Source organism: Rhineura floridana, chromosome 3, assembly GCF_030035675.1.
Source record: "Rhineura floridana isolate rRhiFlo1 chromosome 3, rRhiFlo1.hap2, whole genome shotgun sequence".
Lineage (NCBI taxonomy): Eukaryota > Metazoa > Chordata > Lepidosauria > Squamata > Rhineuridae > Rhineura > Rhineura floridana.
In genome coordinates, this window is record NC_084482.1 from 173,422,723 (window position 1) to 173,448,709 (window position 25,987).

The following is a 25,987-nucleotide window of genomic DNA, read 5'->3' on the forward strand; positions in this document are numbered from 1 at the left end:
CACACCAAGAGTGATGTTTGTATTAAGGAAGGCGCTCCCTAAATGGAAGAAGAGTTGCCTTCACAGAAGTAAACACATACTTGGGAGTCTGCAATTGGCTAAGGCTCCCAGGCAGACACTTTACTACATTTTTGCATCTATTTGCTTGTTTCTGTTTAGTGAGGGTTGGCTAATCCAGTACTGGGTATGTGCCCCATGTTGGACAGGATTCCACTCCCTCATAGGAAGTTGCCTTCTGCCAAGTCATACCATTGATGTATCTAGCTCTGTATTGTCTACACTTACAGGCAGCTTGTGACGCCCTTCCCTGGCTCTCCCTGTCAGGTTCCTACCTGCTCGTGGCTACTGCCTGTCACTAGGCACCACCAGGGACTCCACCAGTCCGGACTGTCCTTTTTTATGGTTTCTCTCTCCGCTCTAGCACAGACCTCACCAGATCCCCCTGCTAGGCAGCACCACCAGTCACGTCCTATAACCAGTATTCCCAGAGACTCTGCCTGAGTGTCTCTATCAGGTTACCTCTGTGACTGTGTGCTTAAGCTGTCCCCAATCCCTTTGATCTTTATATAAAAAGCATACAACTCTGGGTTGCTCTGGATACTTGTGGTGTTATATTCTTCCCTTCACCGCTGCCACCAATTGTTACATTTTCCCTTCAGCCTTGGTAAGCACCTTGCCCTCCCTTCTGGTCTGTATATTCCCCAGCCAAGGATCAGGCCTCCGGTAAACCAAAATAGTGTTTATTAAATATTAGAAATAACAAGATTACTTTATAAAGGCACATAAGCATATGGTTTCATCTATTCCTGTGATACTTGTCTTAGTATTAATCTGAACTCCACACTCTCCTCACATCCACCAACTCTCCACACAATCTCCTCTCAAAAACCCCACCAAACACCTCTCAAACAACCCACCAACGTCCACCCCCTTTCCTCTGTCATCCTTCCATTTATACTCTCAGCCATTCAAAACACTCAGCCAGTCATCCAGCATTCTACTGCTCATTTACTCCCCCCTCCTCTTTCATTCCACGTACCATGTATCTTCTATACAAACAGCACTTACCATATATACATTAATACAGGAACATCACACAGCTCTCCAGGATTTTAGACAGGGGTCTCTTCCAATCCTGCTTGGACATGCCAGGGATTGAATGGACAACTTTTTGTATGCTTTACCACTGAGGCATGGGCCTTCCCTCTTAGAATTCAGAGCTATGGTCAGGGGCTGCTTCACAGTCTGTCACTGCTTCCAATCACTGCTGCTGCCTGAACATTTAAGAGTGCTTTTTACATGTTTGACTGGTACACCACCTGTGTTGTTTCCTGAAGATGACTGACCTGACCACAGTACTTCATTTTGTAGTAACCTCTAGGTTGGAATACTGAAATGCGCTTTTGGTGGCACTTCCCTTGAAAAACATCCAGTTGCCACCAGACTATTGCCTGGAATCCCGCTCAAACTTTATTGGCTTCTTATTTCTGAACTCAGTTTGAAATGCTGGTTCTTCTCTTTAAAGACTTAAACCTAAATGCCCTCCCACATGGTCTGATCAAATCTGAGGTCCCGTTCCAAGTTCCTTTCTTGATTGGGGTTCAGCGGGTGAGAGAATTGTGTGAGTATGTGGGGAGGTCAGCAGGTGGCCAACTAGTAACCACAGCTGGCAGCTTGCTGGCTTTTCCCCTCTGGTAGGCAGCACCATGATCAGGATGGCTTTGCTGCCTTCCAGTTGTGAGGGTAGGAGACAAGCTGTCAGACTGGATGCCCAGGCTCCCAAGGCTTTGCAAGTGAGATCTTTCTGCCAGCCTAGCAAGGTGCTTGGACCTAGGACACCAGCAAAGGGTCTTTCTCTGACATCCCTTCTCCTGCAAGGGAAGGGTGTCTTGTTTTCCTGTGCTTTTTGAGGGACAGAATGAGGAAGAAAGGTAGTTGCTATAAGGAGGGGTATCTGGTGTAGCTAAATCCTCTTGCCTCCTTGTGAGAGTCCTGTAATGGGAGAGAAGCAGTCCTCTTTGAGGAAAGAGGCAGGGGACTCCTGCTTCAAGGAAAATGGAACGTATGCCCCCCCCCGCATGCACACACACACACAGAGAAAGAAAAGACAGAGCAGGATGAGGCATGCATGCACAGTCTGTTTCTACCCCTTTTCTGCTTTTTTTAAAAAAACTTTCAGCTTTTTTCTTTCCTATTTCTCAATACCTCAGAAATTCCCTGAGTTTGCTTCTTGCACATGGCTGGCATGAGTACTGTCCCTTCCAAAATGGAAACAGAATACAGGATGGAGGATATGCCATTTTTATTTTATTTATTTATTTAAAATATTTCTATCCTGCCCTTCTACCCTATAATAGGGCACTCAGGGCAGCTTACAAAAATAAAATCAAACATGTACATAATAAAATTGTAAACAGTAACATCACAAAAACATTAAAATAAATTAAAATACATAAAATACAATTAAAATACATAAAATACAATACACACACACACATATATATACATATGTGTATCATTCTGTATCGTTGTCCGAAAATGTTAAAAGTAATTAATGAGCTGGGGTATTTATTGGTGCTCATTACTTTTAAAGCTTTTATCCAAAGCTGCCCCATTCAAACAGTGGGGCAGGCCCTTCTGAACAGCTGTTAAGGGTGTTACAACCCTCTCCCTGGCTTCCCACCCCCTCATCTTCCATCAGGGGTGTCACTACCGGGGTGCGGAGGGTGTGGCCCGCACCCGGGTGTCACCATGAGGGGGGTGACACCCAGAGCTGCCCCACGCCGTTGCCTGGCAAGGCTGTTCCAACTCCTCCTGGGAGGCAGGCGGGCGGGACCGGGAGCAGCATCAGCCGGGCAAGGGAGGCGCGCCAGCGTTCCCAGGCCTTCTCCAGCTGGGTGCCCCTCCGGCTCGCGCCCTCCCAGGGGCATGGACGGGGTGACTGGTGCGCACCCCCCCTCACTCCTGCTAGTGACGCCGCTGTCTTCTGTACTCGTTTCTATGTGTGACTTTGTTGGTAGGAGCTCAAGGCCTGACCCATCTCATGGAAACTGGCAGCTACATGGGCTTGCTGAACTGATCAGTACTGTCTTTAATGTTTTGCTTCTCATGTCTTGCCCTTGGGATCCCAAAAGCATGACATGGACTTACATGGTCCTGCTGCAGTCCCCCTTTTATTTTCCTTGGAGCCTTTTCAGGCACTGTTGTTTGCCCATGCGGACCGTAACTCCACATGGTGCTGGACTCCAACGCCCATCATCCCTGATTATCGGCTACAGAAGCTGGGCTGATGTGAGGTGAACAGCAACTGGAGGTTCAGGGTTCTCATCTCTGCTCTAAAATGCTTCAAATGGGAATCTTTTAGAATTCAACGATTGAGCTGAATAGACCATTGATTTAACCTGTTAAGGCAATTCAAGGATTCATGTGTATGCCATTTTTTCCAGTTCAGATGTGCTAGTGTGGTTTTATGAAACATCTTGTAATAAAAAACCCATATTCTGTTTCTTTTCTCTATGTTCTAGAATATCTCAAGCTTCTAGTAATATAGAGAGATCCCATCATTATCTTACTGTGTTTTCTGCAATTTCTGAAATAGGCTTCAGCTTTTTCTGTGGTTCACTCTTCTTAAAATGCTAATCAAAACTTAATTTCATTTCTCTGTCTCTCCACTCTTAGTACTGAATTAAAGCCTCTATGAGGTTGAGAGGGTGGCAGTGTCCTTTAGTTCTCACTAATTCGACAGTGATGTTTCTAGGCAGAATTGTCTGAAGCAATCTGCAAGGATTCACATGACTCTTACAATTAATGCTCATTTGAATATCTTATTTCTTAAAATAAAAGTTCTAAAAGCTCTCTGACAGTAATAACTAGTAGATTATTAGTAGGTACTTGAGGACATTTTTGATTGTTGTGCTGGGTGGGAGATGTAGTCCAAGACAACTAAATGGAGGGCACCAGGTTGGGAAAGGCTGACTTGTGTGCATGTGTATTTTCTAGTTTATTTTGCCGTAAGATGATTCAGCAATTTTTCAGTGTACTAAAAGAGAAATCAATTTTCTCAAGCTGCTGTACAATGACATGTTCATCTACAAACAACTTTGCTATCTGAGGCAAATTACTGGAAAATCACTGTTCCGTCCATCCTTTAACAATAAAAATAGCAGCTTTTCTGCCATCTGCAAATCTATTGAATGCTTTTCCAGTCAACAGCAATAGTATTCAGAACTAAAAACACAGGCTGTGATCCAGAGAGAAGTGTACATAGTAGTGAGCTCTGCATGTCTAGCCATTCCAACGGGTGGACAGTGGCTTTGATACAATCCATTTGTTACCCATTTGCCAGAGAGAGTCCAAATCCACTTTTCACCACCACCACTGCCGTGGATTTGGGCTACTGTTTTTATTTATTTATTTATTGCAGTACTGATTAACTCTGAGTAAAGCAAACATTGCATGAAGGGACTCAGAATCCTTGTACTTTTTCAGTATATTGAAACATTATCTCACTTTTCATCTGTTGTAATGCTTATGAAACTGTTATCAGTAGATAAATAGCTCCAAACACACATTCATTTGGCTCATCTGCTAAAAAAGATAATATAATCTCTTTACCATCCTGAGTCTGATAATATATTTTGAAGGCGCAGGGCGTAGTTTGCACAAGAAATTATCACCATTTAGAACTTCAAGGATACAGTGTGCTGTAAAACAAACCTCAGTTCTTAAAACAAGCAAAGTGTTCCATTTTATAGATTGAGCAATAAAGATATGTGTGTAGGCATTCAGTAATTCTGTAACTGACCAGAAACTGAATTCAAGTCCCAAACTCTATCCCCTTTGCAACACAGGCTAGTATGTTCCTAATGAAATCTTGCTTGACAAGGCTTGCTCACAAGAGGCAGTGATGGCCACCAACTTGGATGGCTATAAAAGAGGATTAGACAAATTCTTGGAGGATAATGATATCAAAGGCTGCTAGCCATGATGGCTATGCTCTGCCTCCACAGCCAGAGGCAGTATGCTTCTGAATACCAGTTGCTGGAAACCACAGGTGGTGAGAGTGCTCCTGTGCTTAGGTCCTGCTTGCAGGCTTCCTGCAGGCATCCGGTTGGCCACTTTGAGAACAGGATGCTGGACTAGATGGGCCACTGGCCTGATCCAGCAGGCTCTTCTTATGTTCTTATGTCCATCTTGCTATGTTGCCTGCCAGTTGCAATTCCACTGTAATTGGTTACTGAAACATATTGGGTACATAAACTTTCATGATATTTGATGGTTTCCAGTGGCCCAAAAGTCCAAAGGATGCTCGTCAGGTTAGTCATGTAACAGAGAAGCAACATGGCTTTTCTGGAATTAGTCTCTTGTATTCAAGAATATCTAAATGAATGTTTAACCACAAGTATATTGTACTGAATTTATAGGAAATGTATGCATGTATATTTAAGTTCTCTTCATGACCCATTTCAATTGTCAGCACTTGTATGAAAAGAGTTTCTAGTGAAACAGAAATAACATGACGTTTAACTTTTGTGGGCTTTTCTTGGATTTCAATCCCTGTATAGGGTCTTACTAGATTTATAGAATGTTGCCATCTAGTGGTACAGATGCAAAACAAATAAAACCTGTTAAAACCTCTGTGTAATGAGACAAAATGTCTGCAGACTTGCATTCAAAAGGAATTAACCTGAAAAAGAAGTGGGGGAGGGAGAGAGAGACAATAATCTGTATCATAACCTTTTGACAATAGATTTAACCATCCTTGCCAAACCTGACTTCAGAACAGAATTGTTGCTTTTTTGTAATGAATTCTATTTTCCTTCCATCCAAATTCAAACCAAATAAGGACTGAAAATTCTCAAATATATGGCTTCTTTTTACACAACTTCTTTGTACACCAGAGTTGGATGATCACTCAAATATATTGATCAAATGTACCATTTTACTGTATTAACTTTCATAATATAAGTGACACCATGGTACCCACCTCCCCGGAACTCCTTTTTTTAAAAAACAAAACCATAGGGAATGCTTTGTTATCATTGTTTTTCTTTTCAAATGTCTGATGGGTATACTTACTATACTTAACCTTTAACCTGCAATGCACTCCACGTGGGGCTGCCTTTGAAGACGGTTCGGAAACTGCAGCTTGTGCAAAATGCAGCATCCAAATTGGTAACAGGGACCAGACGGTTCAAACATATAAAACTGACTCTGGCCCGCTTGCATTGGCTGCCTGTATGTTTCCAAGCTCGATTCAAAGTGCTGGTTTTAACCTATAAAGCCTTACACGGCTTGGGACCACAATACCTGATGGAACGCCTCTCCCGACACAAACCCACCCATACACTACACTCAACATCCAAGGCCATCCTCCGGGTGCCTACTCGGAGGGAAGCTGGGAGTCTGGCAACAAGGGAGAGGGCCTTCTCAATGGTGGCCCCCAAATTATGGAATGATCTTTGTGATGAGGTACACCTGACGCCAACAGTTATCTTTTTGGCGCTAGGTCAAGACTTTCCTCTTCTCCCAGGCATTTTAGCATGTGTTTTTAAATTGCTTTTTAAAAATGTGTTTTTATATTTGTATATTTGTTTTTAATGTTTTTAATTGTTGTAAACCACCCAGAGAGCTTCAGCTATGGGGTGGTATACAAATGTAATTAATAATAATAATTATTATTATTATAATAATAAAAAATAAAAATATCTGCTTCTCTCTCATTTAAGGTCTCTTCCTGGTACAACAGCAGCTGAATGTGCATCAAATTTAAAGAAGATCTACACGGTACAAACTGTACAGGTAACAGAAAAGATGCTGTGCATGCAAATTTCATGTTGCGATACAAAATCATAATGCTCCCAGATATTATTGAAAGGGGACCAAACTATTTTTATTTTCAGCTTAGGCTTAGCTTTCTATGTAGTGAAACATTATAAAATTGGTCAGTGTTGTGCTGTTGTTTGGCCTACAATAAGCAGTTGTGTTATGATCAGGGCCCTCAGTGCTGAATTTCAAATCTTTGTTTCCAGAATTTCCAATCCCATTTTTACCAATGTAAAATTTCTGGAAATGTTGAGGCCATGGGGAAAAGCTTTTTTCCAGTCAAAAATTGCAGGGGGGGGGAGGTAGATAAATATGCTTTTTTAGTGCCCTGTACAGTTTTAAAGTCACTGTTACTATAGGAACAGAAAATGTATTATATATAACTTGGTTTGCTCAAAAAATTATCATGTTTGTTGAGTTTAATTGTAAATTCTTATGTCTGTTAAAAGTATAGTTCATTTTTTAAAAATACAAATTTATTAATTTACTCTAAATTTTATTTTTTGTTACAAATGGAGCTAGAAGCTGCTGAACTGTAAGGAATCTTGCATCTCAGTTTTTGCTATTTTATTAGAAGTAGGCAAAAAGTTAAAGGTGAGAACAGAAGAATCTTTTGATACTATAGTAAAGAAAGTTATTGTGTTTTCTGAATTAGTCTCCTCCGTAGTGTCAAGCAAACACAAAAAGCACTCATTTTCAGAAGAAGAGTTGAGAAAATAAAAGTGGGGGAAACCATGACTCAGTGCATACTACTTTAGGTACTTGACATGAAACTTGTCTAATCAATCTCATTTTCTGATCCTTCATTTTTATCATCTTTGTGGACTTCTAAACATTGAAGGTTTGCCCCAGTTGAAACACACTTGTGTACCCATTCACATGTCACTTTACTTTTTGTTTGGTGTGAGTATTTCCAAACATAGACCGGTTCCTTTCACATACTGCAGAAAGTGGAGGAATCTGAAGCCGGTGAGAAACAAAAGGAACTGAAGGCTGTGTGGTGTAAATATGGCAGCATGTTGCAGGAAGGATGTATTTGGCAGAATACCAGATTGCATTCCTGCTACCAGTGCCCTCGACTCCCAGCCCTTTGAAGCCTACTTAGGACAGAAACATATCCGCCAATCTCTAGATCAAATGTCAACAACAAAGTCCACAAGCAAAAAAGGCATTGAATCATTCTTCCTTCTCTTGTCAGAACACCAGTGCCCTCTGGAGGCAGAAATGCAACTCCTCTTGTATTTGAGAGTTATAATGTCCTACTTGTCCTGAGTCTCCAGGAGTTGTAATGTCTAATATGGGGTTGAATTTTTAAAAAGTGGGTTATCCCCCTGCCATGCCTTCCCAAATCTGCTCTGGAGAAGTGGTGAAACCCCTAGAGCAGGTTTGGGAGGTGAAAAGGAGAGGAAAGGGAAATTCAGTTGTGCAAGCAGAAGTTGTTGCCCTCGCGCAATGACTTCATTGGATCCAACCCCTTGTCCATATCCTATATACATAAGAACGTAAGCTGTCATGCTAGCACTATTGTGCACGTGCACAGACGGCACTGATTGAATGCTCTGTCTCCCTGCCCACATGCACAACATGGTCTGGGAAAGGAGAAAAGAGCTGAGGCAGGCGTTTAGAGGAGGGAGGGCAGGAGGCAGCCAAGGTGGCCTGAGGAGAGCTACACACAGGCAGGTGGAGGGCAGAGTTCCTGCGTTTCCTGAGCCTCTTTCCTCCTTTGCCCGGGACTGCAGAGCTTGTGGTTGGTGTCTCCTGCCTCCCAGTGGGGCTTGTCCAAAGCAAAGCAGAGCAGCAGCAGCAACACCTCCTTGAGAGGTGTCCTTCCCACCTCTCTTTTTCACCCCCTGCCCTGCCTTTTCCCTTCCTGATGGGTTCCTTGTCAGTCCAGCGGCTTGTCAGTCCAGAGGCCCAGAAAGGAGGAGTGAGAGGATTAAATACCAGAAGACCTGATCAGCTCTAAACCAAGTCTCTGCATGTTTACTCACAAGTAAAGAGTTAGTGGGTTCAGTGGAGGCTTAATCCCATGTAAGTGAGCCCACGGTGGCAGCCTGCAATCCCAGCCACCCACTTTCAAAGGACTAAGCCCCATTGACCTCAGTGACTCTTTACTTCTGAGTAAATGGCCTTGCAGGCTGCTATCCTATGCACACTTAGATGAGAGTAAGCACCTGTTGTTCATAGGATTGCCTGCAAGGAAAGACAGTCCTGGCCCTAAGGCTTACACCTCCAGCAAATCCAAGAGTAAAGGGAACTGAAGTTGTAAAGAAAAAGGAGGGGATGTGCTCCAAAGCAAATGCAACTCCTCCCCAACTCTTCCTGCCTCACTTCTCCCCCCAACCCTGCTTCTTTTCTGGAGCCTGGTGAGCCCCTCATAGAGTCCTTGAGGAGAGCGTGTATGGGGTGTCACTGGCTGAAGGGGAGGGTGCAAGGGAAAGTGAGGGGTGAGGACTAGATTTGAGGCCCAGAAAGTCATCAGTGGATTGGGAGGAGTGGAGAAGAGCAAGCGAGACCTTCCTCCCCCCATTTGGCTCCATAAGGAGGTACCCTGTGCAGCTGATCTCCCCCCAAAGTTCAGTTCAGGGAACTTCTTTGATTCCCCCCTTTCTGCAAAGCAAGGGGAACCCCTTCAATTTGGGGCAATTCAGAGTAGGTCTGCAGCACTGCATTGATGGAGAGAATGGACTAATCACTTCTGGCAATCCTTGGCTGCCCCTCCCATCCTGCAAACCTATTGAGAAAGGAAGGGGGGGGGACGACAAGAAAAACAGAGAGGAGGAAAAACACTCAAAAGGAACAGAGCTTGGGGGAAGGAAAGGCCAGGCAGGAAAATATAAATGTGATTATCTTAAAACATTTTGTTCATCATTCTAAAACAAACAAACAAATCATAGTTCTTTTTTTTTCCAGAAAAGAAAATGGAAGTCCTTGGGCCAAAGCCTATTTCTTCCCCCCTGAATTTTTCCAGGTTTTTTTTCCGAGCCTTCACATCTCTAGTTTTTACAGACATGTATTTTAATGCAGAAGACTTAAGACATACACAGATTTCAGTGCAGGATACTTTTATGTGCGTTCGATCAGAAACATGTTTTCAGTTCTAGAGTTTTAGAAATTCGTCTTCTGAGCAGAAATTTATCATTAGCAGATGAGGAAGCCTTTTTAACCTGTTGCTTAACGTTAAATAAGACATGGATAGGCTCGATGTGAAGCCTCATATAACATACCCTACCTCTTGATTCAGAAAATCTTCAGTTCAGCATTCTTTTATTTTTATTTTTTTAATGCTAGCCCTCACTTAGTTCCCTCTGTTGTGTTAGAAAAGGGAGAAGTCCCTTGGTAAAAGATACTTTTGTGATGATTAAAAATAGGGGAATCCCTACCCAATCCTGTCCTTACAATTGTCAGATTCAAAAGCCAGGGGAGTTTGAATGCTGAAGGCCAGATTTCAGTACAACTTGTTAAATTTGGGAGGTACGGTATACAGCCTACAGAGACATAGGGGAATCCAACAAAATTGTTGTATGAGCAGAATGACTTCAACTCTCACAACAGTACTTCTCTCCCTGTATGTCACACACACACACTCCAAGATCTGCTCCACAAGGTTGAGGGGAAACCCAAAGCATACTGGGGGGATGCTGAGGCATGTGGCAGGAGGGAAAGTTCCATTGCACAAGCAGAAGTCATTCTGATTGCACAGTGACTCCATTGAGTGCAGCCCATTGATTGGGATTGTCTGTTTAACTCAGAACTAGTTATCTATAGGTATACTGTACTGGAAAGTTTGTCCATTTTTAAAAAAAAGTATGCTTTAAAAATCATGTTTAAAATCATAAGATGATTTAAGAAACTTACTGTTGGCGCAATTCTCATGTTCTTCAGGATCTCTGGGGTTTGCCTTTTCTTCATAAAGATAGCATTTATAGCAACATTTTACTTTAAAATTATATTAGTTGATTTGTCATATGTTATGGGCTGCAACTTTAAGTGGTGACTTGCATACTCATCTGAGAGGACACCAAATACAGAATTGTTGATTTTTTGAAGATCTGTTATAGGCTGGGCTAGATGCTCTTGTAGCACTGTTTCTACAATGGTGGAAGCGAACCAACTTTGTTAGAAAGTGTGTCTGGACATAGTTCCAATGCCTTGTATTTTGTTTTGTGAGATCCACCTCTTTTGCTGAAGTTATACTGTTCTGTTCCATTTGAAATTGTTTTACTTGTTTTTATAATTGTAATGGTCTTACTTGTTTTTATAGCTGTATACTATAGTAGCCCATCCTGGGATCTTATGGTGAAGGGTGGTTAAGAAATCAAAGAAATAACAAAAGATTCTTGATGCAGCTACCCTTCAAATTAAAGGAGCTTTTACCAAAAAAACCCCAACCCTGTTCCCTGATACCATATCCCAGACATAGAAAGCTGTCTTACACCAAGTCACATCATTCGTCCAGGGTTTCTGCTTATCTGGAGGTCCCAGGGATTGAACCTGGGATCACTTGCATGCAAAGCATGTGCTCTGCTACACAACTAAACAAGGCAAGAAAATGTCATGCTGTTATGTGTGAATTAATAAAGTGTAATAATTCTCTTTAGATCTTCTGGAGTGTTTATAATAATATTCCTCCGGTGACAAACCTGCCTCTGCGATGTAGTTATCATTTAATGCGTGGAGAAAGACGACCGCTGTGGTATGTGTATATTCATGTTATTATGGTGCTTTGTGCATGATTTGTTAGAAGAAATAATAAGTAATAGAAACAAAAGTGGAGAGGCATAGGATAAAAAAGAGAAAAAGATTTTTTTACTATGCTCTGTAAATATGATAAATTATGCTAAAGTGACCTACATTTGCCCACAGTGTTTATTAAAAGTTAATGTTATGCAGCACGACCTTTGTATATATTTGACTAAAAGTAGGCTTTTGTAAAATCAAGTAAAATTTGATCAAAAGTTAGCACTGAGTATCTGTAACAAATGCTTCACAAACAAGGCCAGGCTTCAGTGAACTGTGCAGTTAGTTATACTCTCTCTCTCAATGTGAAACTTTGAATTTGTGTTTCTTGAATCGCAGACCATTTCTGCATGCGGCAGACCATTTTTGAAATGGAGACGCTGGAAGGCTTTCTTGTTCACAAAGTCAAAAATCATGCTGGGCATGTTCAAGATCTTGGATGTGCCTGAAATAGCACATTGGATCTTATTCAATGTATTTATAGAAGTAATAAAACAGTAAAAACAACCCTGTGCATCTTGCTGACTTGAATAGATCTTCTGTAAACCTAAAAGTTGATGCTGACAATCTTTTCTGTGAAAAACTAATGCTGAAATCCTATGCCCACGAGCTTGTTACACACATACATACACAACATATTTCCCTTAACACCAGGTATACTAGGATAACCTTATGACAAGTGTCTACTCGGGAAAACAAGATAAATATCGTAAAACATTCTAAAAAACAAGACCCTTCTGTGCATTCATATTCTCATAAAGGCACTCACTGCTTAAGTTACAGTTCTGAAAAAATAACTTGATAGTTAATGGGGAAAGGCAACAAACAATTCTGTCTAGCTTGCAGTCTCAGGAAGGTCTTGGGCTGAAGGCTGCATTAGTCTACTGCATAGGTTTAAGCATGGACTAATTACAAAAGTGAGCAATACTCAATAAAATTGCTGCTTTGACGATCCTCACCCACTTTGCCAACAAGCCCTACCAGCACCTCATGCAAAACGTCATTGGACTCAAGACCAAGGTGAGTTGTATGTTTGGGCAAGTGGTTTTTTGCCACTTCTGAAATTAGTTTGGAGTAGGTTTAAGGGATTTGGTCCCTTTTTTCTGTGATGGAAGAATGTGAAAGGGAAATTAAAGCTGTTAGGACTCTCTTAATACTTATGCCTGTATTTGAAAGCTGCACCTAAGAGACATCATAGTTTGGAGATCATACTTGAAAAAATGCATGTTACTGCTGAAGTCCCCTTGATCGAAAGTTTCACAGTCACTTTTTTTTAAGGAAAAGTCATATTACTAATATAATAATGATAAGTAATTTCTTGTTAATTATTTTGATAACAGTCCTATTTTTCTTTTTTAACCAGTGCAATGTGGTTTAATATTTAGATTATAAGTAATATTAACATTTCATTATGTATTTTAAACCATAGAATTGTGCTTTATACAGAAAGAGAGAGAGAGAGAGAGTTTTTAGCAGTCACTTTTTGAAATAACCTTCCCCAAAGGTCTCCCTTATTTGGAAATGTTCACTAACAGAAGTGTCTATCCACAATCCAGAAAATGCTGTAAGTGGCAATAGAATGTGTACTTGTCTCATAACTGTTACATTTCTTGTATAATGTTGATTCTTCCAGTTGGAGAGCATGACTGAAATGCACTAGACCCACTTCTTTGGCTTAGAGCTGCAGACCTTTAAGTCTGACCAGAAGAAATCTTCAGAATAAAACAATTCTCATACTATGGCTAGTTCTGATTACAGAGTCGTGTACAGCTGTGTTTCTATGCCAGACATTATATTGGGCATGAATGTCAGTTGGTGGTGGTGTTTTTGAGGGAGGGAGAGAGAGACAGAGATGAGGTTGTATCCAGTGAAGTTGTCCTGTTAGCACAAGGACTTGTGCCTGCTCAAAAGGACTTCCTCTCCTTCCCCCCCCGGCCTCAAATCAGTTCTGGGGTTCCCCCCAGCCCTCTGGAGCAGATTAGCAGGGGTGGGGGGAGAGGGAAGTCCCATTGCTCAGGTGGAAGGCCTTGCGGTAACATGGCAATTGGATACAATCCATGATAACCAAGCACTAGCAGATGAATTGAGCTGGCCATACCATTAGACCGAGTGAAGCAATTACCTCAGGTGGACAACAGCAGCACTGCCTCAGTCATTCTTCTTGAGCCCCCTGGCCATTCTCCTCTGTTAGAGATCAGAGCTGTATGTGCCACAGCCTGTCACCCTTAGCTGTAATGGAGGATACTGTCCTGTCACCAGCTTTGAAATAATACTCAACTGCTATGGAATGGATAGGAGGTGCCATTTTGTCCTTGGCCTCAGGCAGCAAAATGTCTTGCGTTGGCCCTGAAACAAGTGAGCTGGGTGGTAGAGGAGGGATGGAGTTCTCCATCCAAGCTCTGCACCCAACATAGAAAACAAGTGAGCTGCCAAAGGAAGGAGGCTAGTAAGCATTTTTGCAGGTTAGCAACTTTTGTGGTCTTATTTACAAGACTGGTTTCAGAGGGCTGGACACTTGCTTTAATTTTCCTTTCCCGAATCCTACAGTTGAAAAAGTTCTGCATTTTCATCATTTAGAGTGCACTCTTAAATTATCTTTTGACATACACTAGGAAAAACTGTGACTAAAGGGGAGTAGATCTCTAAGGTTATGAGGCAGAAAGCACAAGTCCACAAGTAATGGGAAATAACTTCACCAAATAAAGAAGTGCACATGCAGATTTCCATTACTCATGTATAAGTCTTTGTTTCCTGTACAGTGAATGCGTAGGTAGATTTCATACAGAATTCTGAATTGTAGGGCCCATGTACAACATTTTAGTCTCCTGTGGTACATCATAGCAATTGGGAACCATTTCACTAATATTCTTTGGTCATTTGAATGCTTGGGGAGGAGCCATGTTCTGATCACTTAATAACTTGAAAGATACGATCCTCCTCCCCACCCCCCTTTCTAGACCTATTTGAACACGTGTATTTCTCAACCTGATATAAAAAGAGAGCAAATTTACAAAATAAAGGGGTGGTAGCGAGTCTTGGACTCATATGCAGTTCACCCTGCCCCTCTCCTTCCAACTCATCTTCTTAAAAACATCCCAGTGCAAACCCATGTCTTATCTGACCCCTGCTATGTTCTGTGTCATATCAGGTTCAGAAATTAAGTCTGTCCAAACCCCACCCTAAGCTCTTGCTGAAACTCCCTAGCATTGACCTTTTGGTCTAGAATTGTATATCCCATTGGAATTTTAGAAGTATTAAATTGCACAATTTATTGTTATTATGGACTGCCTTCAAGTCAATCCCAACTTATGGTGACCCTATGAACAGGGTTTTCATGGTAAGCGGTATTCAGAGAGGATTTACCATTGCCTCCCTCTGAGGCTAGTCCTCCCCAGCTGGCTAGGGCCTGCTCAACTTGCCCCAGCTGCACAAGCCAGCCCCTTCCTTGCCCACAGCTGCGCAGGTGGCAGGGCATGTAACCCCTGAGCCACTCACTGTGGGGGTGATCTTTAGCTGGCCCTTTACACCCAGGAGACACGAGCAGGGATTTGAACTTGCAGACTCTGGACTCCCAGCCAGGCTCTCCTCCCCACTGTGCTATACTAGCTGTAAATTGCACAATAGGTTTGCATTTTTTACTGAATTTCATGCAGGGCTGTGCATAATCAACACTGAAGAAATTCTGCATCAGAGTAACTCAAGTCGTTCAACAACTTTTTTAAAAATTTTGACCGATTTATTCTGTTGTGAAGAAAGGGTGAAAAACTAAAAACCAACCTGTTGATTACTAGATATTGTACTTGGTTCTTTCCTAGGTTCTTAAAGTTCTGTAGGCATTGTCACAGGCTTCAACAACTAATTGTTTTTATTTTTTTAATCTTTAAAAATGCTGTTGCATTCTGTGTCTTTGTCCTGTACCTAGCCTTTACCTCACGTAAACAACAGTTGAGTGTTGTTTTTCCTCACAAATCAGGGAAGAAGAAAGCAATGCCAAGGGAGGTGTGTGGAAAATGAAGGTCCCCAAAGACAGTACGGTATGTGCTTAGCTCTGTATTCTTAGGCCTAGTTAGCTATGGTCATGCATGTAGTTTATTTATTTAACAGTAAATGATAGCTCACACTAAACTAGTTGTATAATGAGTTGGTGGTAGCTTTTTTGAGGAGTGAAAATTGTTTCTAAAAAAATGTTTATCACAAATAGCTTGTCATTTTATGTCTGCCTCTACTAGCATTCAGCCATGTGTCTTTTTTTAAAACATCACTTTTCCATTAGTGTTGGTGCTTGAGCTTAGAGGCTGGTGGCACTTTTTTTCCTTTAATGACCAGTGTCAATTTATAAAACAGCCTGCATCTTCCCTATTGCTTTTTGTCCTCTTTGCTGTTTATACTACCTGAAATTTCCTCCAGTACAAAATTGGATCCAAGATCATCAAATAGCACTGAAGTCTTGACTTTTTTATTTGCTGTATAGCTTACCTCATCAGAAAGGTTTGGGTGGCTGACAGTCTGTTAATTTTGAAGCCTCATTTGTTGTTATGTGCCTTCAAGTCAATTACGACTTATGGCGACCCTATGAATCAGCGATCTCCAAGAGCATCTGTCATGAACCACACTGTTCTGATCTTGTAAGTTCAGATCTGTGGCTTCCTTTATGGAATCAATCCATCTCTTGTTTGTCCTTCCTCTTTTTCTACTCCCTTCTGTTTTTCCCAGCATTATTGTTGTTTCTAGTGAATCATGTCTTCTCTTTATGTGTCCAAAGTATGATAACCTCAGTTTCATCATTTTAGCTTCTAATGGTAGTTCTGGTTTAATTTGTTCTAACACCCAGTTATTTGTCTTTCTCGTAGTCTGTGGTATCTGCAAAGCTCTCCTCCAATACCACATTTCAAATGAGTGGATTTTTCTCTTATCCACTTTTTTCACTGTCCAACTTTCACATCCATACATAGAGATCAGGAATACCATGGTCTGAATGGCCCTGACTTTAGTGTTCAGTGATACCAGAGATTAAATGCCTGCCTTGCCCTGTTCCCTCCCTGTCCCTGACTACCAAATGCTAATTTGCATAAAGACACCTTCTGGAAAAAGTCCAAGCTTCAAATTGGAGTGTCTGGGGGAAAAGGGGTTTCCAAAGATGGTGGGCAGCACAAAGACTGGACTGCAAGGGCACACAGGAAGATTAGTTCATGGATTATAAAATTCAGAGGATGCACATTCATCCAACAGTTGTGTTTGAACAAAAGGTGGAAGCAATCTCTTAGGCATTCTGGGCCTGGCTCATATATGACACATATAACAAATCCATTAGTTTCCTGAACAGTATCTTGTTCTTTCCGAAAATGAAATGTAGTTATTCATTTACATGAACAGTAAGAATGGATCTCCATAATCTATTGTAGGAAAGGGGAATTTTCAAAGAAAATACTGACAAATGCGGAAGGCATACTTCTGCTACCTTAGAGCATGCTTGTAACAAACATTGTATGTTATCCGACTAAGTCATATGTTCAGTAGAGTCATACAATAGTAGAGTTGGAGGGGGCCTATAAGGCCATCAAGTCCAACCCCTTGCTCAATGCAGAAAACCTAGTTAAAGTATACCCGACAAATGGCTGTCTAGATGCCTCTTGAATGCCTCCAGTGTCGGAGAGCCCACCACCTCCCTAGGTAATTGGTTCTATTGCCGTACCGCTGTAACAGTTTTCCTGATGCTCAGTTGAAATCTGGCCTCCTGTAACTTGAGCCCATTATTCTGTGTCCTGCACTCTGGGATGATCAAGAAGAGATCCTGGCCCTCCTCTGTGTGGCAACCTTTCAAGAACTTGAACAGTGCTATCATATCTCCCCTCAGTCTTCTCAAGGCTAAACATGCCCAGCTCTTTCTTTTTTTTTTTTCAATAATTTTTATTCAGATTTTCATAAAACATACAAGACGAAATCATAAAACATTCAAAGACAAAAAACAAAATCAAAAATAGTTAAACAAAAAGAAAAAAAGAAAAAAAAAAAACAAAAATAAAAAATAAAGAGTAAAATATTGACTTCCCATTTGTCAAAGATCAAATCAGTTATAAGTCTATAATATATAACAATCCTGTCTCTTAAGTCATATTATAAAATCACTTTCCTCCAGTAGTTATCTTACTTAATCATCAAATCTCATAAACATTACTTTATTCTTTCCACAAAAAGTCAAAGAGAGGTTTCAATTCTTTAAGAAATATATCTATCAATTTTTTTTTCCAGATAAGCATATCGATTAATCCATCTCATTACTAATTATGATAATCTTATTGTCATAACCATAGTCAAAATAAACATTTCAATTAATCCATCACATCAGAATCTGTTAGGTTCAGTAATTTCAGTAGCCATTGTTCTATTATCCCTATTAGTTCCATTTTCCATCTTCCATCTTCAGTAGTCTTGTTAAGTCCAGTAATTTCAGTATCCAATCTTCCATTATCAGTATTCCATAATAATCTTGCTGTCAAAGCCATAGTCATATAGTAAGAGTCTGATGGGAATTACCTCTATCCCAAATATTTTCTTGCCATCCATTCTGAATAGGTTGCTGAAATACTGCTGTAAAATCATATCTCTGTTCTTTTTTTCAAAATACACTGGGTCATCTCTTGAAAGTTTTTCCATTGTCACATGGCTGCAGTTAATTCCATAGATTTTCTCTATATTGGGCTCCATCACATCATTCCAGTCCAGAAGATTATCCATGCCATTGATAACTTTATCTCTAGAATCTTCATTAATTTCTTCAGAGATAACATTGAGTTCCAAACAATAGATTTTATTTCTAAAGTCCATAGACTCCAAATCTTGTTCCTGTTCCACGTTTGTTCCAATCTCCGGGATCTCCTCTCTCACAGGGACCCCTGTTCCAGTCTCCAGGGTCTCCTCTCTCACAGGGACCCCTGTTCCAGTCTCCAGGGTCTCCTCTCTCACAAGGACCCCTATGTCTTTAATCTCCTGTGTCTCCAAACAATAGATTTTATTTCTAAAGTCCATAGACTCCAAATCTTTTTCCTGTTCCACGTTTGTTCCAATCTCCGGGGTCTCCTCTCTCACAGGGACCCCTTCCAGGGTCACCTCTCTCACAGGGACCCCTATATCTTTAATCTCCTGCTTCATTTTACTCAATTCAATTTTCAGCTCCTTACAGCCCTATCGCAGGTTTTGTTTCGTTATCTCAATCTCATCCATTATTTTCTGAAACATAGTTATTTCCAGATTCTCAGCCACTTTCTTAATTGCCATTTTAAAAGAAAAATATAGGAAAACCACTTCTTATTTCAGCAACAATTGGGTTAATACTCCAAACTTGGTGACATCACAGTATAAACAGAGCAGACAGCCTTATCTCTCCATGCTTAAGTAAACAAAATGCAGTTCCCAGGATCGAAACAATTAATGGCGGTCGTCAGGAAACAGATTCGTCAAAATAAAATAGACCAAAAAGAGAGTAGTCTCAGACAATATAATATTCTTCAAAATAAAAATCTGGAATAGAAATCCCTCTTCTGTGTATATCTTTAGAATGCAAATCCAGGACAGCTTTTTGCAACAAAAACAGAGATAAGCTATTAATTAGTGAGTAGCAGAGAGAAGTTATGGCTCCCCAGTGAGATGTCAAAAACCGATCAATCTGGCAAATCTCTTTTAAACAGCAACAATTTAAGTCAAGTAAAAGAAAAATATAGAAAGAAGGGTGCTTGCCTGTTAGTGCGTTCTCTCTTAGAAGATAAGATGAACGTTCGCTTTATCAGATAGAGCTTGTTGTTGAAAATCCGTCCCACCTTCGTCGGCTGGACCTCGTCCCATAAATTAATGAGATCTGGTCGTCCCAACAAAAATAGGCTTTGAGGTTAATCTCTTCGTTTCTCCCTACCCGGGAGAAGTTTAATCAGTCAAAAAAAAAAAAATCTGACTGATATATCTGAATAAGCTTCTTTTGAGGCAGGAGCCCGTCTCAAAAGCAGGCACAGGCTAAGTCACCCTTCCCGGAAGTCCACATGCCCAGCTCTTTCAATTTCTCCTCATAGGGCTTGGTTTCCAGTCCCCTGACCATCCTTGTTGCCCTCCTTAATGGACAAGTCCATTGATTTCAGTGGGTCTGCTTCGAGTATGACTTAGTTGACCCATTGAATGTGCTCATGTTACTGCAATGAAATAGAATGTGAAATTGTTGTTTTTTAAAAATTGTTTTGCTAGTCTGCAGTTTGGAAAGAGTTATTGCTCGCGACCATTGGGGAACAGTTTACAGACCGCTGTGCAGGAGGTAAGAAAATGGTTTTTGTTGCTTGCTTTTGTTATTTTTGAGCTCCACTTGGTTAAACTTTAAGTATGAAATAGGTGCAGCATAATAATAGAAAAGCTTGCCCATTGCTGATACAACTTGCAAATCAAAATATCCTACTGACATCTTCATATCAAAGTACATTCTCTTTCCCTCATTTAGATACTAGGAAAAGGGATTCATTTTCTCAAAATTTGTTCAAAGGACATCCAGAATCAAAGAGAAGCAACTGTTTGATCCTTGCCAAGAAAAAAATCTAAATGTCTTAACTAACCTTGCTACTTTTGATACTTTTGATATAAGCAGTTCTCACTTTTTCTAGAATCTTTAGACTCTAGAGTGGGAACAAGAGTGCCACAGGTCTATACAAAAAGGCTCAAAGGAAGAACATCTGCATTGGCTGCCCATCCACTACCAAGCCAGGGTCAAGATCATTGTATTAATTTACAAAACCCTGAACAACATGGGTCCAGGGTACCTTAGGGGTTGCCTGAACCCTTATATTCTAGCTTGACCACTGAGCGGTGTTGGTTGTCCTCCAAGTTGATGAGGCTCATTTAACATCGACATGAAATCAAGCCTTCAGTGTCATCTGCCCAATTCTCTAGAATGCTCTGCCAACAGAGATTCAGCAAGCACCTTCTGTTTTCACCTTTAAATGCCTGTTGAAAACCTTTCTCTTCTGCAAGACTTATGCAGGCAATTAAGATGCATTTTTGTAGTAGCCGACCTTTTTTTATTGTATTTTAATGGCTTTTGTTGTACACTTTTTATTTGTTGTAAAGCCCTTTGATGTTTTTAAAAAAATGAAATAATGGTATACAGATATATTTATAAATAAGTAAGAAGAAAACCCTTCAGGAAAGAGGATGTTTTCCCGTTGGCTGCCAGCACTTTTGGTCAATAAAATGGAGAAGTGTCCTGCTGCTGTGTTGCGTAGCAATTTGAAAGGGGCTACTTCTTGACCAAGTCAAGACAAATCATGAATAAGAGGACACTAGCAGTTTGCCAAAAGATGCTGCCTCCCTTAGTTCCTAGTTATGCACTATTGGAAAGTCTGCACCACACTTTGGCAACAAGGGCCCTAGAGATGCCATTCCCTTCATCTTTACACACAGGATTAACTAATCTGCTGGTGTTCTTTACATCTCTCTAGATTTTCATGTTCTTATTCTCTGCACATCCTTATCTACAGATACAAGCAGAGGCTAAGGTTGAGAATTTCATGTAATATCAATATTATCAATAGTGCTTAGATTTACTGTTGGTGCTTTTGTGACATCTCTAATTGTCTAAACACAGTTCATAATATAAGTATTGTCATTTTGTATTATGTGTACTGTATATAGTGATTGGGATGTTTAAAAAGTGGATAATAGGCTTGTATCTGAGAAAATGTTCTGTTTGATATAACTGTCTTTGAAGTCAGTCCTAAACATTTATGTGACACTCCTTTTTACAATATCATAACATGCTTTGTGACCTTTTACTTGTCTGCACTTAATCTGTTGTGTCATATTTTCTTATGCAGCATTTCTTGGAGTAATGCTAAGAAATAGCTTTAGAAATAGGATAGATATTTTGGATAAGTGCATCCTCTTTAAAAATCTGAATTTGTCTTATTGCCCCCCCCCCCGGTATAGCTAATATGGTATCAGCCATACGTTTGTGGCCTTTTTAATGTAATACTTACATGTCTACAATTGTTATGCAACAGAATTTCTGCAGTGTTGAAATAAGTAATATGTGGCAACAGAAATAAAATAATGCTATTCTCTTGGTTTGGAAAGCCATGCAATTTTGGATTACTTGGTATCTTCTCCCAAACCTCTGTGATTCAGACAGACTCAACACAGACAAGCCTAAAGCCAAAAGCACAAACTGTACAATGCGTTTCTAAAATATCTATTACAAATTTAATATAAAAGTTATCTATTGATAGATAATAATTATTAAGATAGAATGTAATAGTTACATGAAAAAGCACATACAATGTCACTTTTCGGTAACGTTTCTTTTTGGCATGCCCTTTAGGCCTGAGATGGCGATTTGCTCTTTTTTCTTGGCAAGTTTTTGATTTGGGATATAAGAGTCTCATATTGATTCCAGTAACAAAGAAATAATAATAATAATAATAATAATAAATTCCTCTTGACAGGTGATGAAGTGATAGGAGTTAGCGTCAGTGTTCGTGATCGGGAAGATGTTGTTCAAGTTTGGAATGTAAATGCATCATTAGCAAATGAAGCTACAGTTTTAGAAAAGATCTATGAACTTTTGCCCCACACATCTTTTAAAGCAGTTTTTTATAAACGTAAGTAGAATCTGCTTGCAGCGCAGAGTATGTTATCCAATATGGCTTCATCAAGAAAATGTTTTTAATAATTACATATTTAATACGTACGTGGTATCTTGTCTTTCAGCTCACAAAGAACATCATGCTTTTGAAGGTGGTCGTGGGAGACATTAACAGTACTGAACTCAAGTTGTATTTTTTTATTTTTGAGATCATCACAATGGGAAGATGGACAAAACACTTGCAAAAGCACCACAAACTCTGGTTATTTTAGATCTTTATATTCCTATTTAGCCGGTGCTATTCAGAAGCAAGAAATATTGCTGCCTCAGTTGCTGATTGTGATGTTTCTTTTCTTGACTTCTCAACACAAATAGTCACTTTTCCTTTTAGTATTCCTTTTCTTTTAAGATAGAAGACTTTACAGTTAAGTAGTTTACTATATCTAGTTTAAATGCAAATATGCACAGGCATGATATGCTGCTCTTTCTAGACTTGCTGTACCTAGAGAAATAATAGCTTTGTGAACCATGTTTTTTTAATACTTGCTTTGAGACATTCCTATCATGTTAAGATCTACACAGATTTGTCCCCAGCAAAACTGAAATTTGCACTGTCCAAATATACAGTGGGAGAAATCAATAATGGGAATCCTGCTCAAGCTCCGTTGAAATGAATGGAGCTTGCACAGCACCTGGATTGCTTCCAGTGTCTTCTGCTTAAGCACTGATAATGAGCATACTGTCAATAATTATCACTGAACAGATCCTGTAAACTGAGAATACACTTCTGTTGTAACTAATTTTGGATTCTAGCCAATCCAAATCCAGTAGATACACGCCCATTAAAACATTGGGCTGGCTTACACTTGATGGTGGCCCAAATCCGTGACGAGAGCATGAGCGGGCTTGAAGCTGGCAGTGCTCAGGTAGAAGCATTGTTTGTGATGATGTATCCATGGTGATTTCTGTGATCATAATAGCACTTGAGCTGCTAATTGTGGGATGGCCATCAGCTGCCAAGCTGCCATCAAGTGTGGAGCAGTCAATTGTTAATTGGTATTTGTTTTTAGCTATTTTAAAAATGAATAGTCATTAAGTAGGAAACCACAGGTCTTTATTCCAGAGGTGGCTAATGTAGCTTGATTTCTTTTTAAAGCTTCCCCCCCAAAACAACCATAAACCCCTCTACTTAAAATAGGAACCTTCCCAAGTCCACTTTAGCACACTTTTTATGAAAGATCTTTCCTTCTCGCCATTATAACAGATGTGTTCTTCACCCATTAAGGTCGGTATCAAATGCATAGTAATTTTATTGTAAACATAACCAGTTCAACTGTATCTAGTTGAAAGCTGTGATGGCGCCTTAAGTACATTTTTCAACACAGAGAGAAGTTGATTACGCTTTGAAGCATGAATGTGAACATTTTCAACATTTTGTTTGTGTGTGGTTTCTTCCCCATACTAATTATTGGAGGTTTTGTTATATTTTTTATTACAGTACCAAAGATTTATTTAGTTCCTCACAAGAGGATAGCAGTGAGCTAGAGGGATGTGCGTTCTCTCCTAGACAGCGTTACTGGATTAGCATTTAGTATCTTCGAAAGCGTTCTGACTGCACTGATATCAGCCCATTTAATCTTATAGGAGGCAGCCGTTGGAATTCAGTGTGTCTATAAATAAATCAGTTTTTCCTTTAATTTTTGTACTAGTTCATCTGTATTTATGAATTAAAATTTGTGCATTTTAACTAGCATTATTAAACGTTTTATAAATTCATATGCATCTATTCAGTAACTGCATTTATTATTGGGGTGTCTTTTGAAAAACCTAAGTGTTCTTCAAGACTGCAATCCTGACATCCTGTTTTTAATATATAAGAGTGAACATTTGTCTATTTCTTTCAAGGACTTAATAGTACAGCATATGCACAAATATTTACAGAATCGGGTCTGAAGGAGCCATTAGTAAAATTGGGAAAAGGGGGCCATAAATTGCTTTTGTCCCACTGAGGAAATAGTGGAGAGGCAACTCAACAATGAACTTCACAGGATGGTCTAAAACATTTCACTGTCATCCTCTAACTTTATTTTACTTGACTTGCTTAACAACCTAGTAAAGTCTGCTGTTGTAGTTCCCCTTTCACAAAGACACAAACACCATACAATAAAATTGTATCATGTAACTCTATGGATATGGAGGGTGTTAATTGAAAGTCAGATCTTTCAAACTGTGTAGAGTTGCCTAGGGAAATGTTAACTTTTTCTTACATGTGCACCAGAACTTAGAAGATTACTTTTAAGAAGTAATAAGTTACAGTTACAGCTAAATGGCCCAAAAAAGTAGTAATTACAATTGCTCTGAAAGTAACTGATTACTTTACTTTTTCTCAAAAGTAATCACTACAATTACATTTCAGTTACTTTTTTAAAAAAAATGCCTACAAGGTGCTGGACTTGGCTGCTGCACATCTCAGTAGCCTAAAACAACAGTAAAAATACACACACACACACAGAAGGTAGTAGAATAATTCTTTTTATCCATAAGATTAACAGAATGGCATAACAGAATCTCACATCCCCCCCAGCAATGATGATACCCCAACACTTGAAATCAAATTTTAGACTTGAAATGCTGCTTTTACAATACATTTCTCTTATGTTGCAAAAGAACAAGATGCTCAAAGACACGTCAGACAAGGAATGTCTTTTCACAGTCATAATGTTGCCACCAGTACTGAACAGGCGTTCTACTGCGGTGCTTGAAGGCATGCCTGTGTTGTGCTGCAAAAAACACCGCAGCACATGTGCAAAGCCATGGAGTTATGACAGTTCCCTGCTGGGAGACTTCAGGTACCTCAGCTATTCCTCATCAGCAGTGTCCACTGCTGACTGCTTGCCCTGGGGCTGAATGTTAAAGAAGTCATTTTCCAAATCATCTCCTTCCTGGTCTTGGTCTGAGGACTGATCACTGTCCTCATTAAGTGCACCCATCTTTATTTCAGCTTTCAACAAGGTTTCCATTCCATTGTGTACCTAAGAAAGAGAGAGGATATGTTAACACATATATATTAGGAACCCCCCATCTACTCTTGATTTCCTGATGCTTGTCATGTCCCATGGTTTAGGGTCCCAACTATCACCCTGAGCCTATGGATGATGACATGGAAGGCAGGAAGGTGACCAAGTCACCACACTCATGGGGCAGCAAGCTCTTAAGGATTACCTGCAGCACCCAAGGTTGTGATGGGGAGCCCCAGGAAGAAAAGGGCCAGCCCCTGCCTACCACCTTAAGCCTTCTGATGCCTCCCTTGAGACAACATTTCCCTTGGAGTAATCCACCCAAAGGGCTTCCCTAATGTTCTTACTTGTTGGTATCAGTGGTTGCCTGGCACAATTCCAGCCACTCTAGTTTGAAGCGAGGGTGTAGGCAGGCCGCCAGAAGAAGCCTCTTGTCCTCCCAGAAAGCTGCAAACCATTTTCTTAGGCCTTCACGCTGCTTTTCTTAAGGCTTCGCGCACACCTCTCAGCAGCTGAAAACAGTATGTGTACTTCACAGGTTTGTTTTCCAGCCCTTCTAACTTGCGGTCCAGATTGCAGCGCATTGGTAGCAAATACCCCATGAACATGCCATTCTCCTGTTGCACGATGTCTAGGGACTGGACTAGTGACCCCATAATCTCTGTGTATTCCTGCACCACTGCAGTCTCAGCAACTGTGACCCTGGACAAGGAGCAGTGGCCCAATATGGCATGCATTTTTAGTGGCACAGTTGACAGAAGCTAATGTAGTTGCTTCAATGCATCAAAAGTGG

At 40.3% G+C, this 25,987-nt stretch overlaps 1 protein-coding gene across 2 annotated transcripts in view; it reads left to right on the forward strand.

Moving 5' to 3' along the window:
• EIF4E3 (eukaryotic translation initiation factor 4E family member 3) overlaps nt 1–23,953 on the forward strand; it is a 44,766-nt gene extending 20,813 nt beyond the window's left edge. For both annotated transcript variants that reach the window (XM_061618614.1, XM_061618613.1), the window contains exons 2-7: nt 6,729–6,801; nt 11,427–11,521; nt 15,539–15,599; nt 19,795–19,861; nt 22,038–22,193; nt 22,303–23,953. In XM_061618614.1, the coding sequence (XP_061474598.1) occupies nt 6,729–6,801; nt 11,427–11,521; nt 15,539–15,599; nt 19,795–19,861; nt 22,038–22,193; nt 22,303–22,349 (499 nt within the window). In that variant the 3' untranslated portion in view covers nt 22,350–23,953. The remainder of the gene's footprint in view (nt 1–6,728; nt 6,802–11,426; nt 11,522–15,538; nt 15,600–19,794; nt 19,862–22,037; nt 22,194–22,302) is intronic.
• Nucleotides 23,954–25,987: the final 2,034 nt, after the last annotated feature.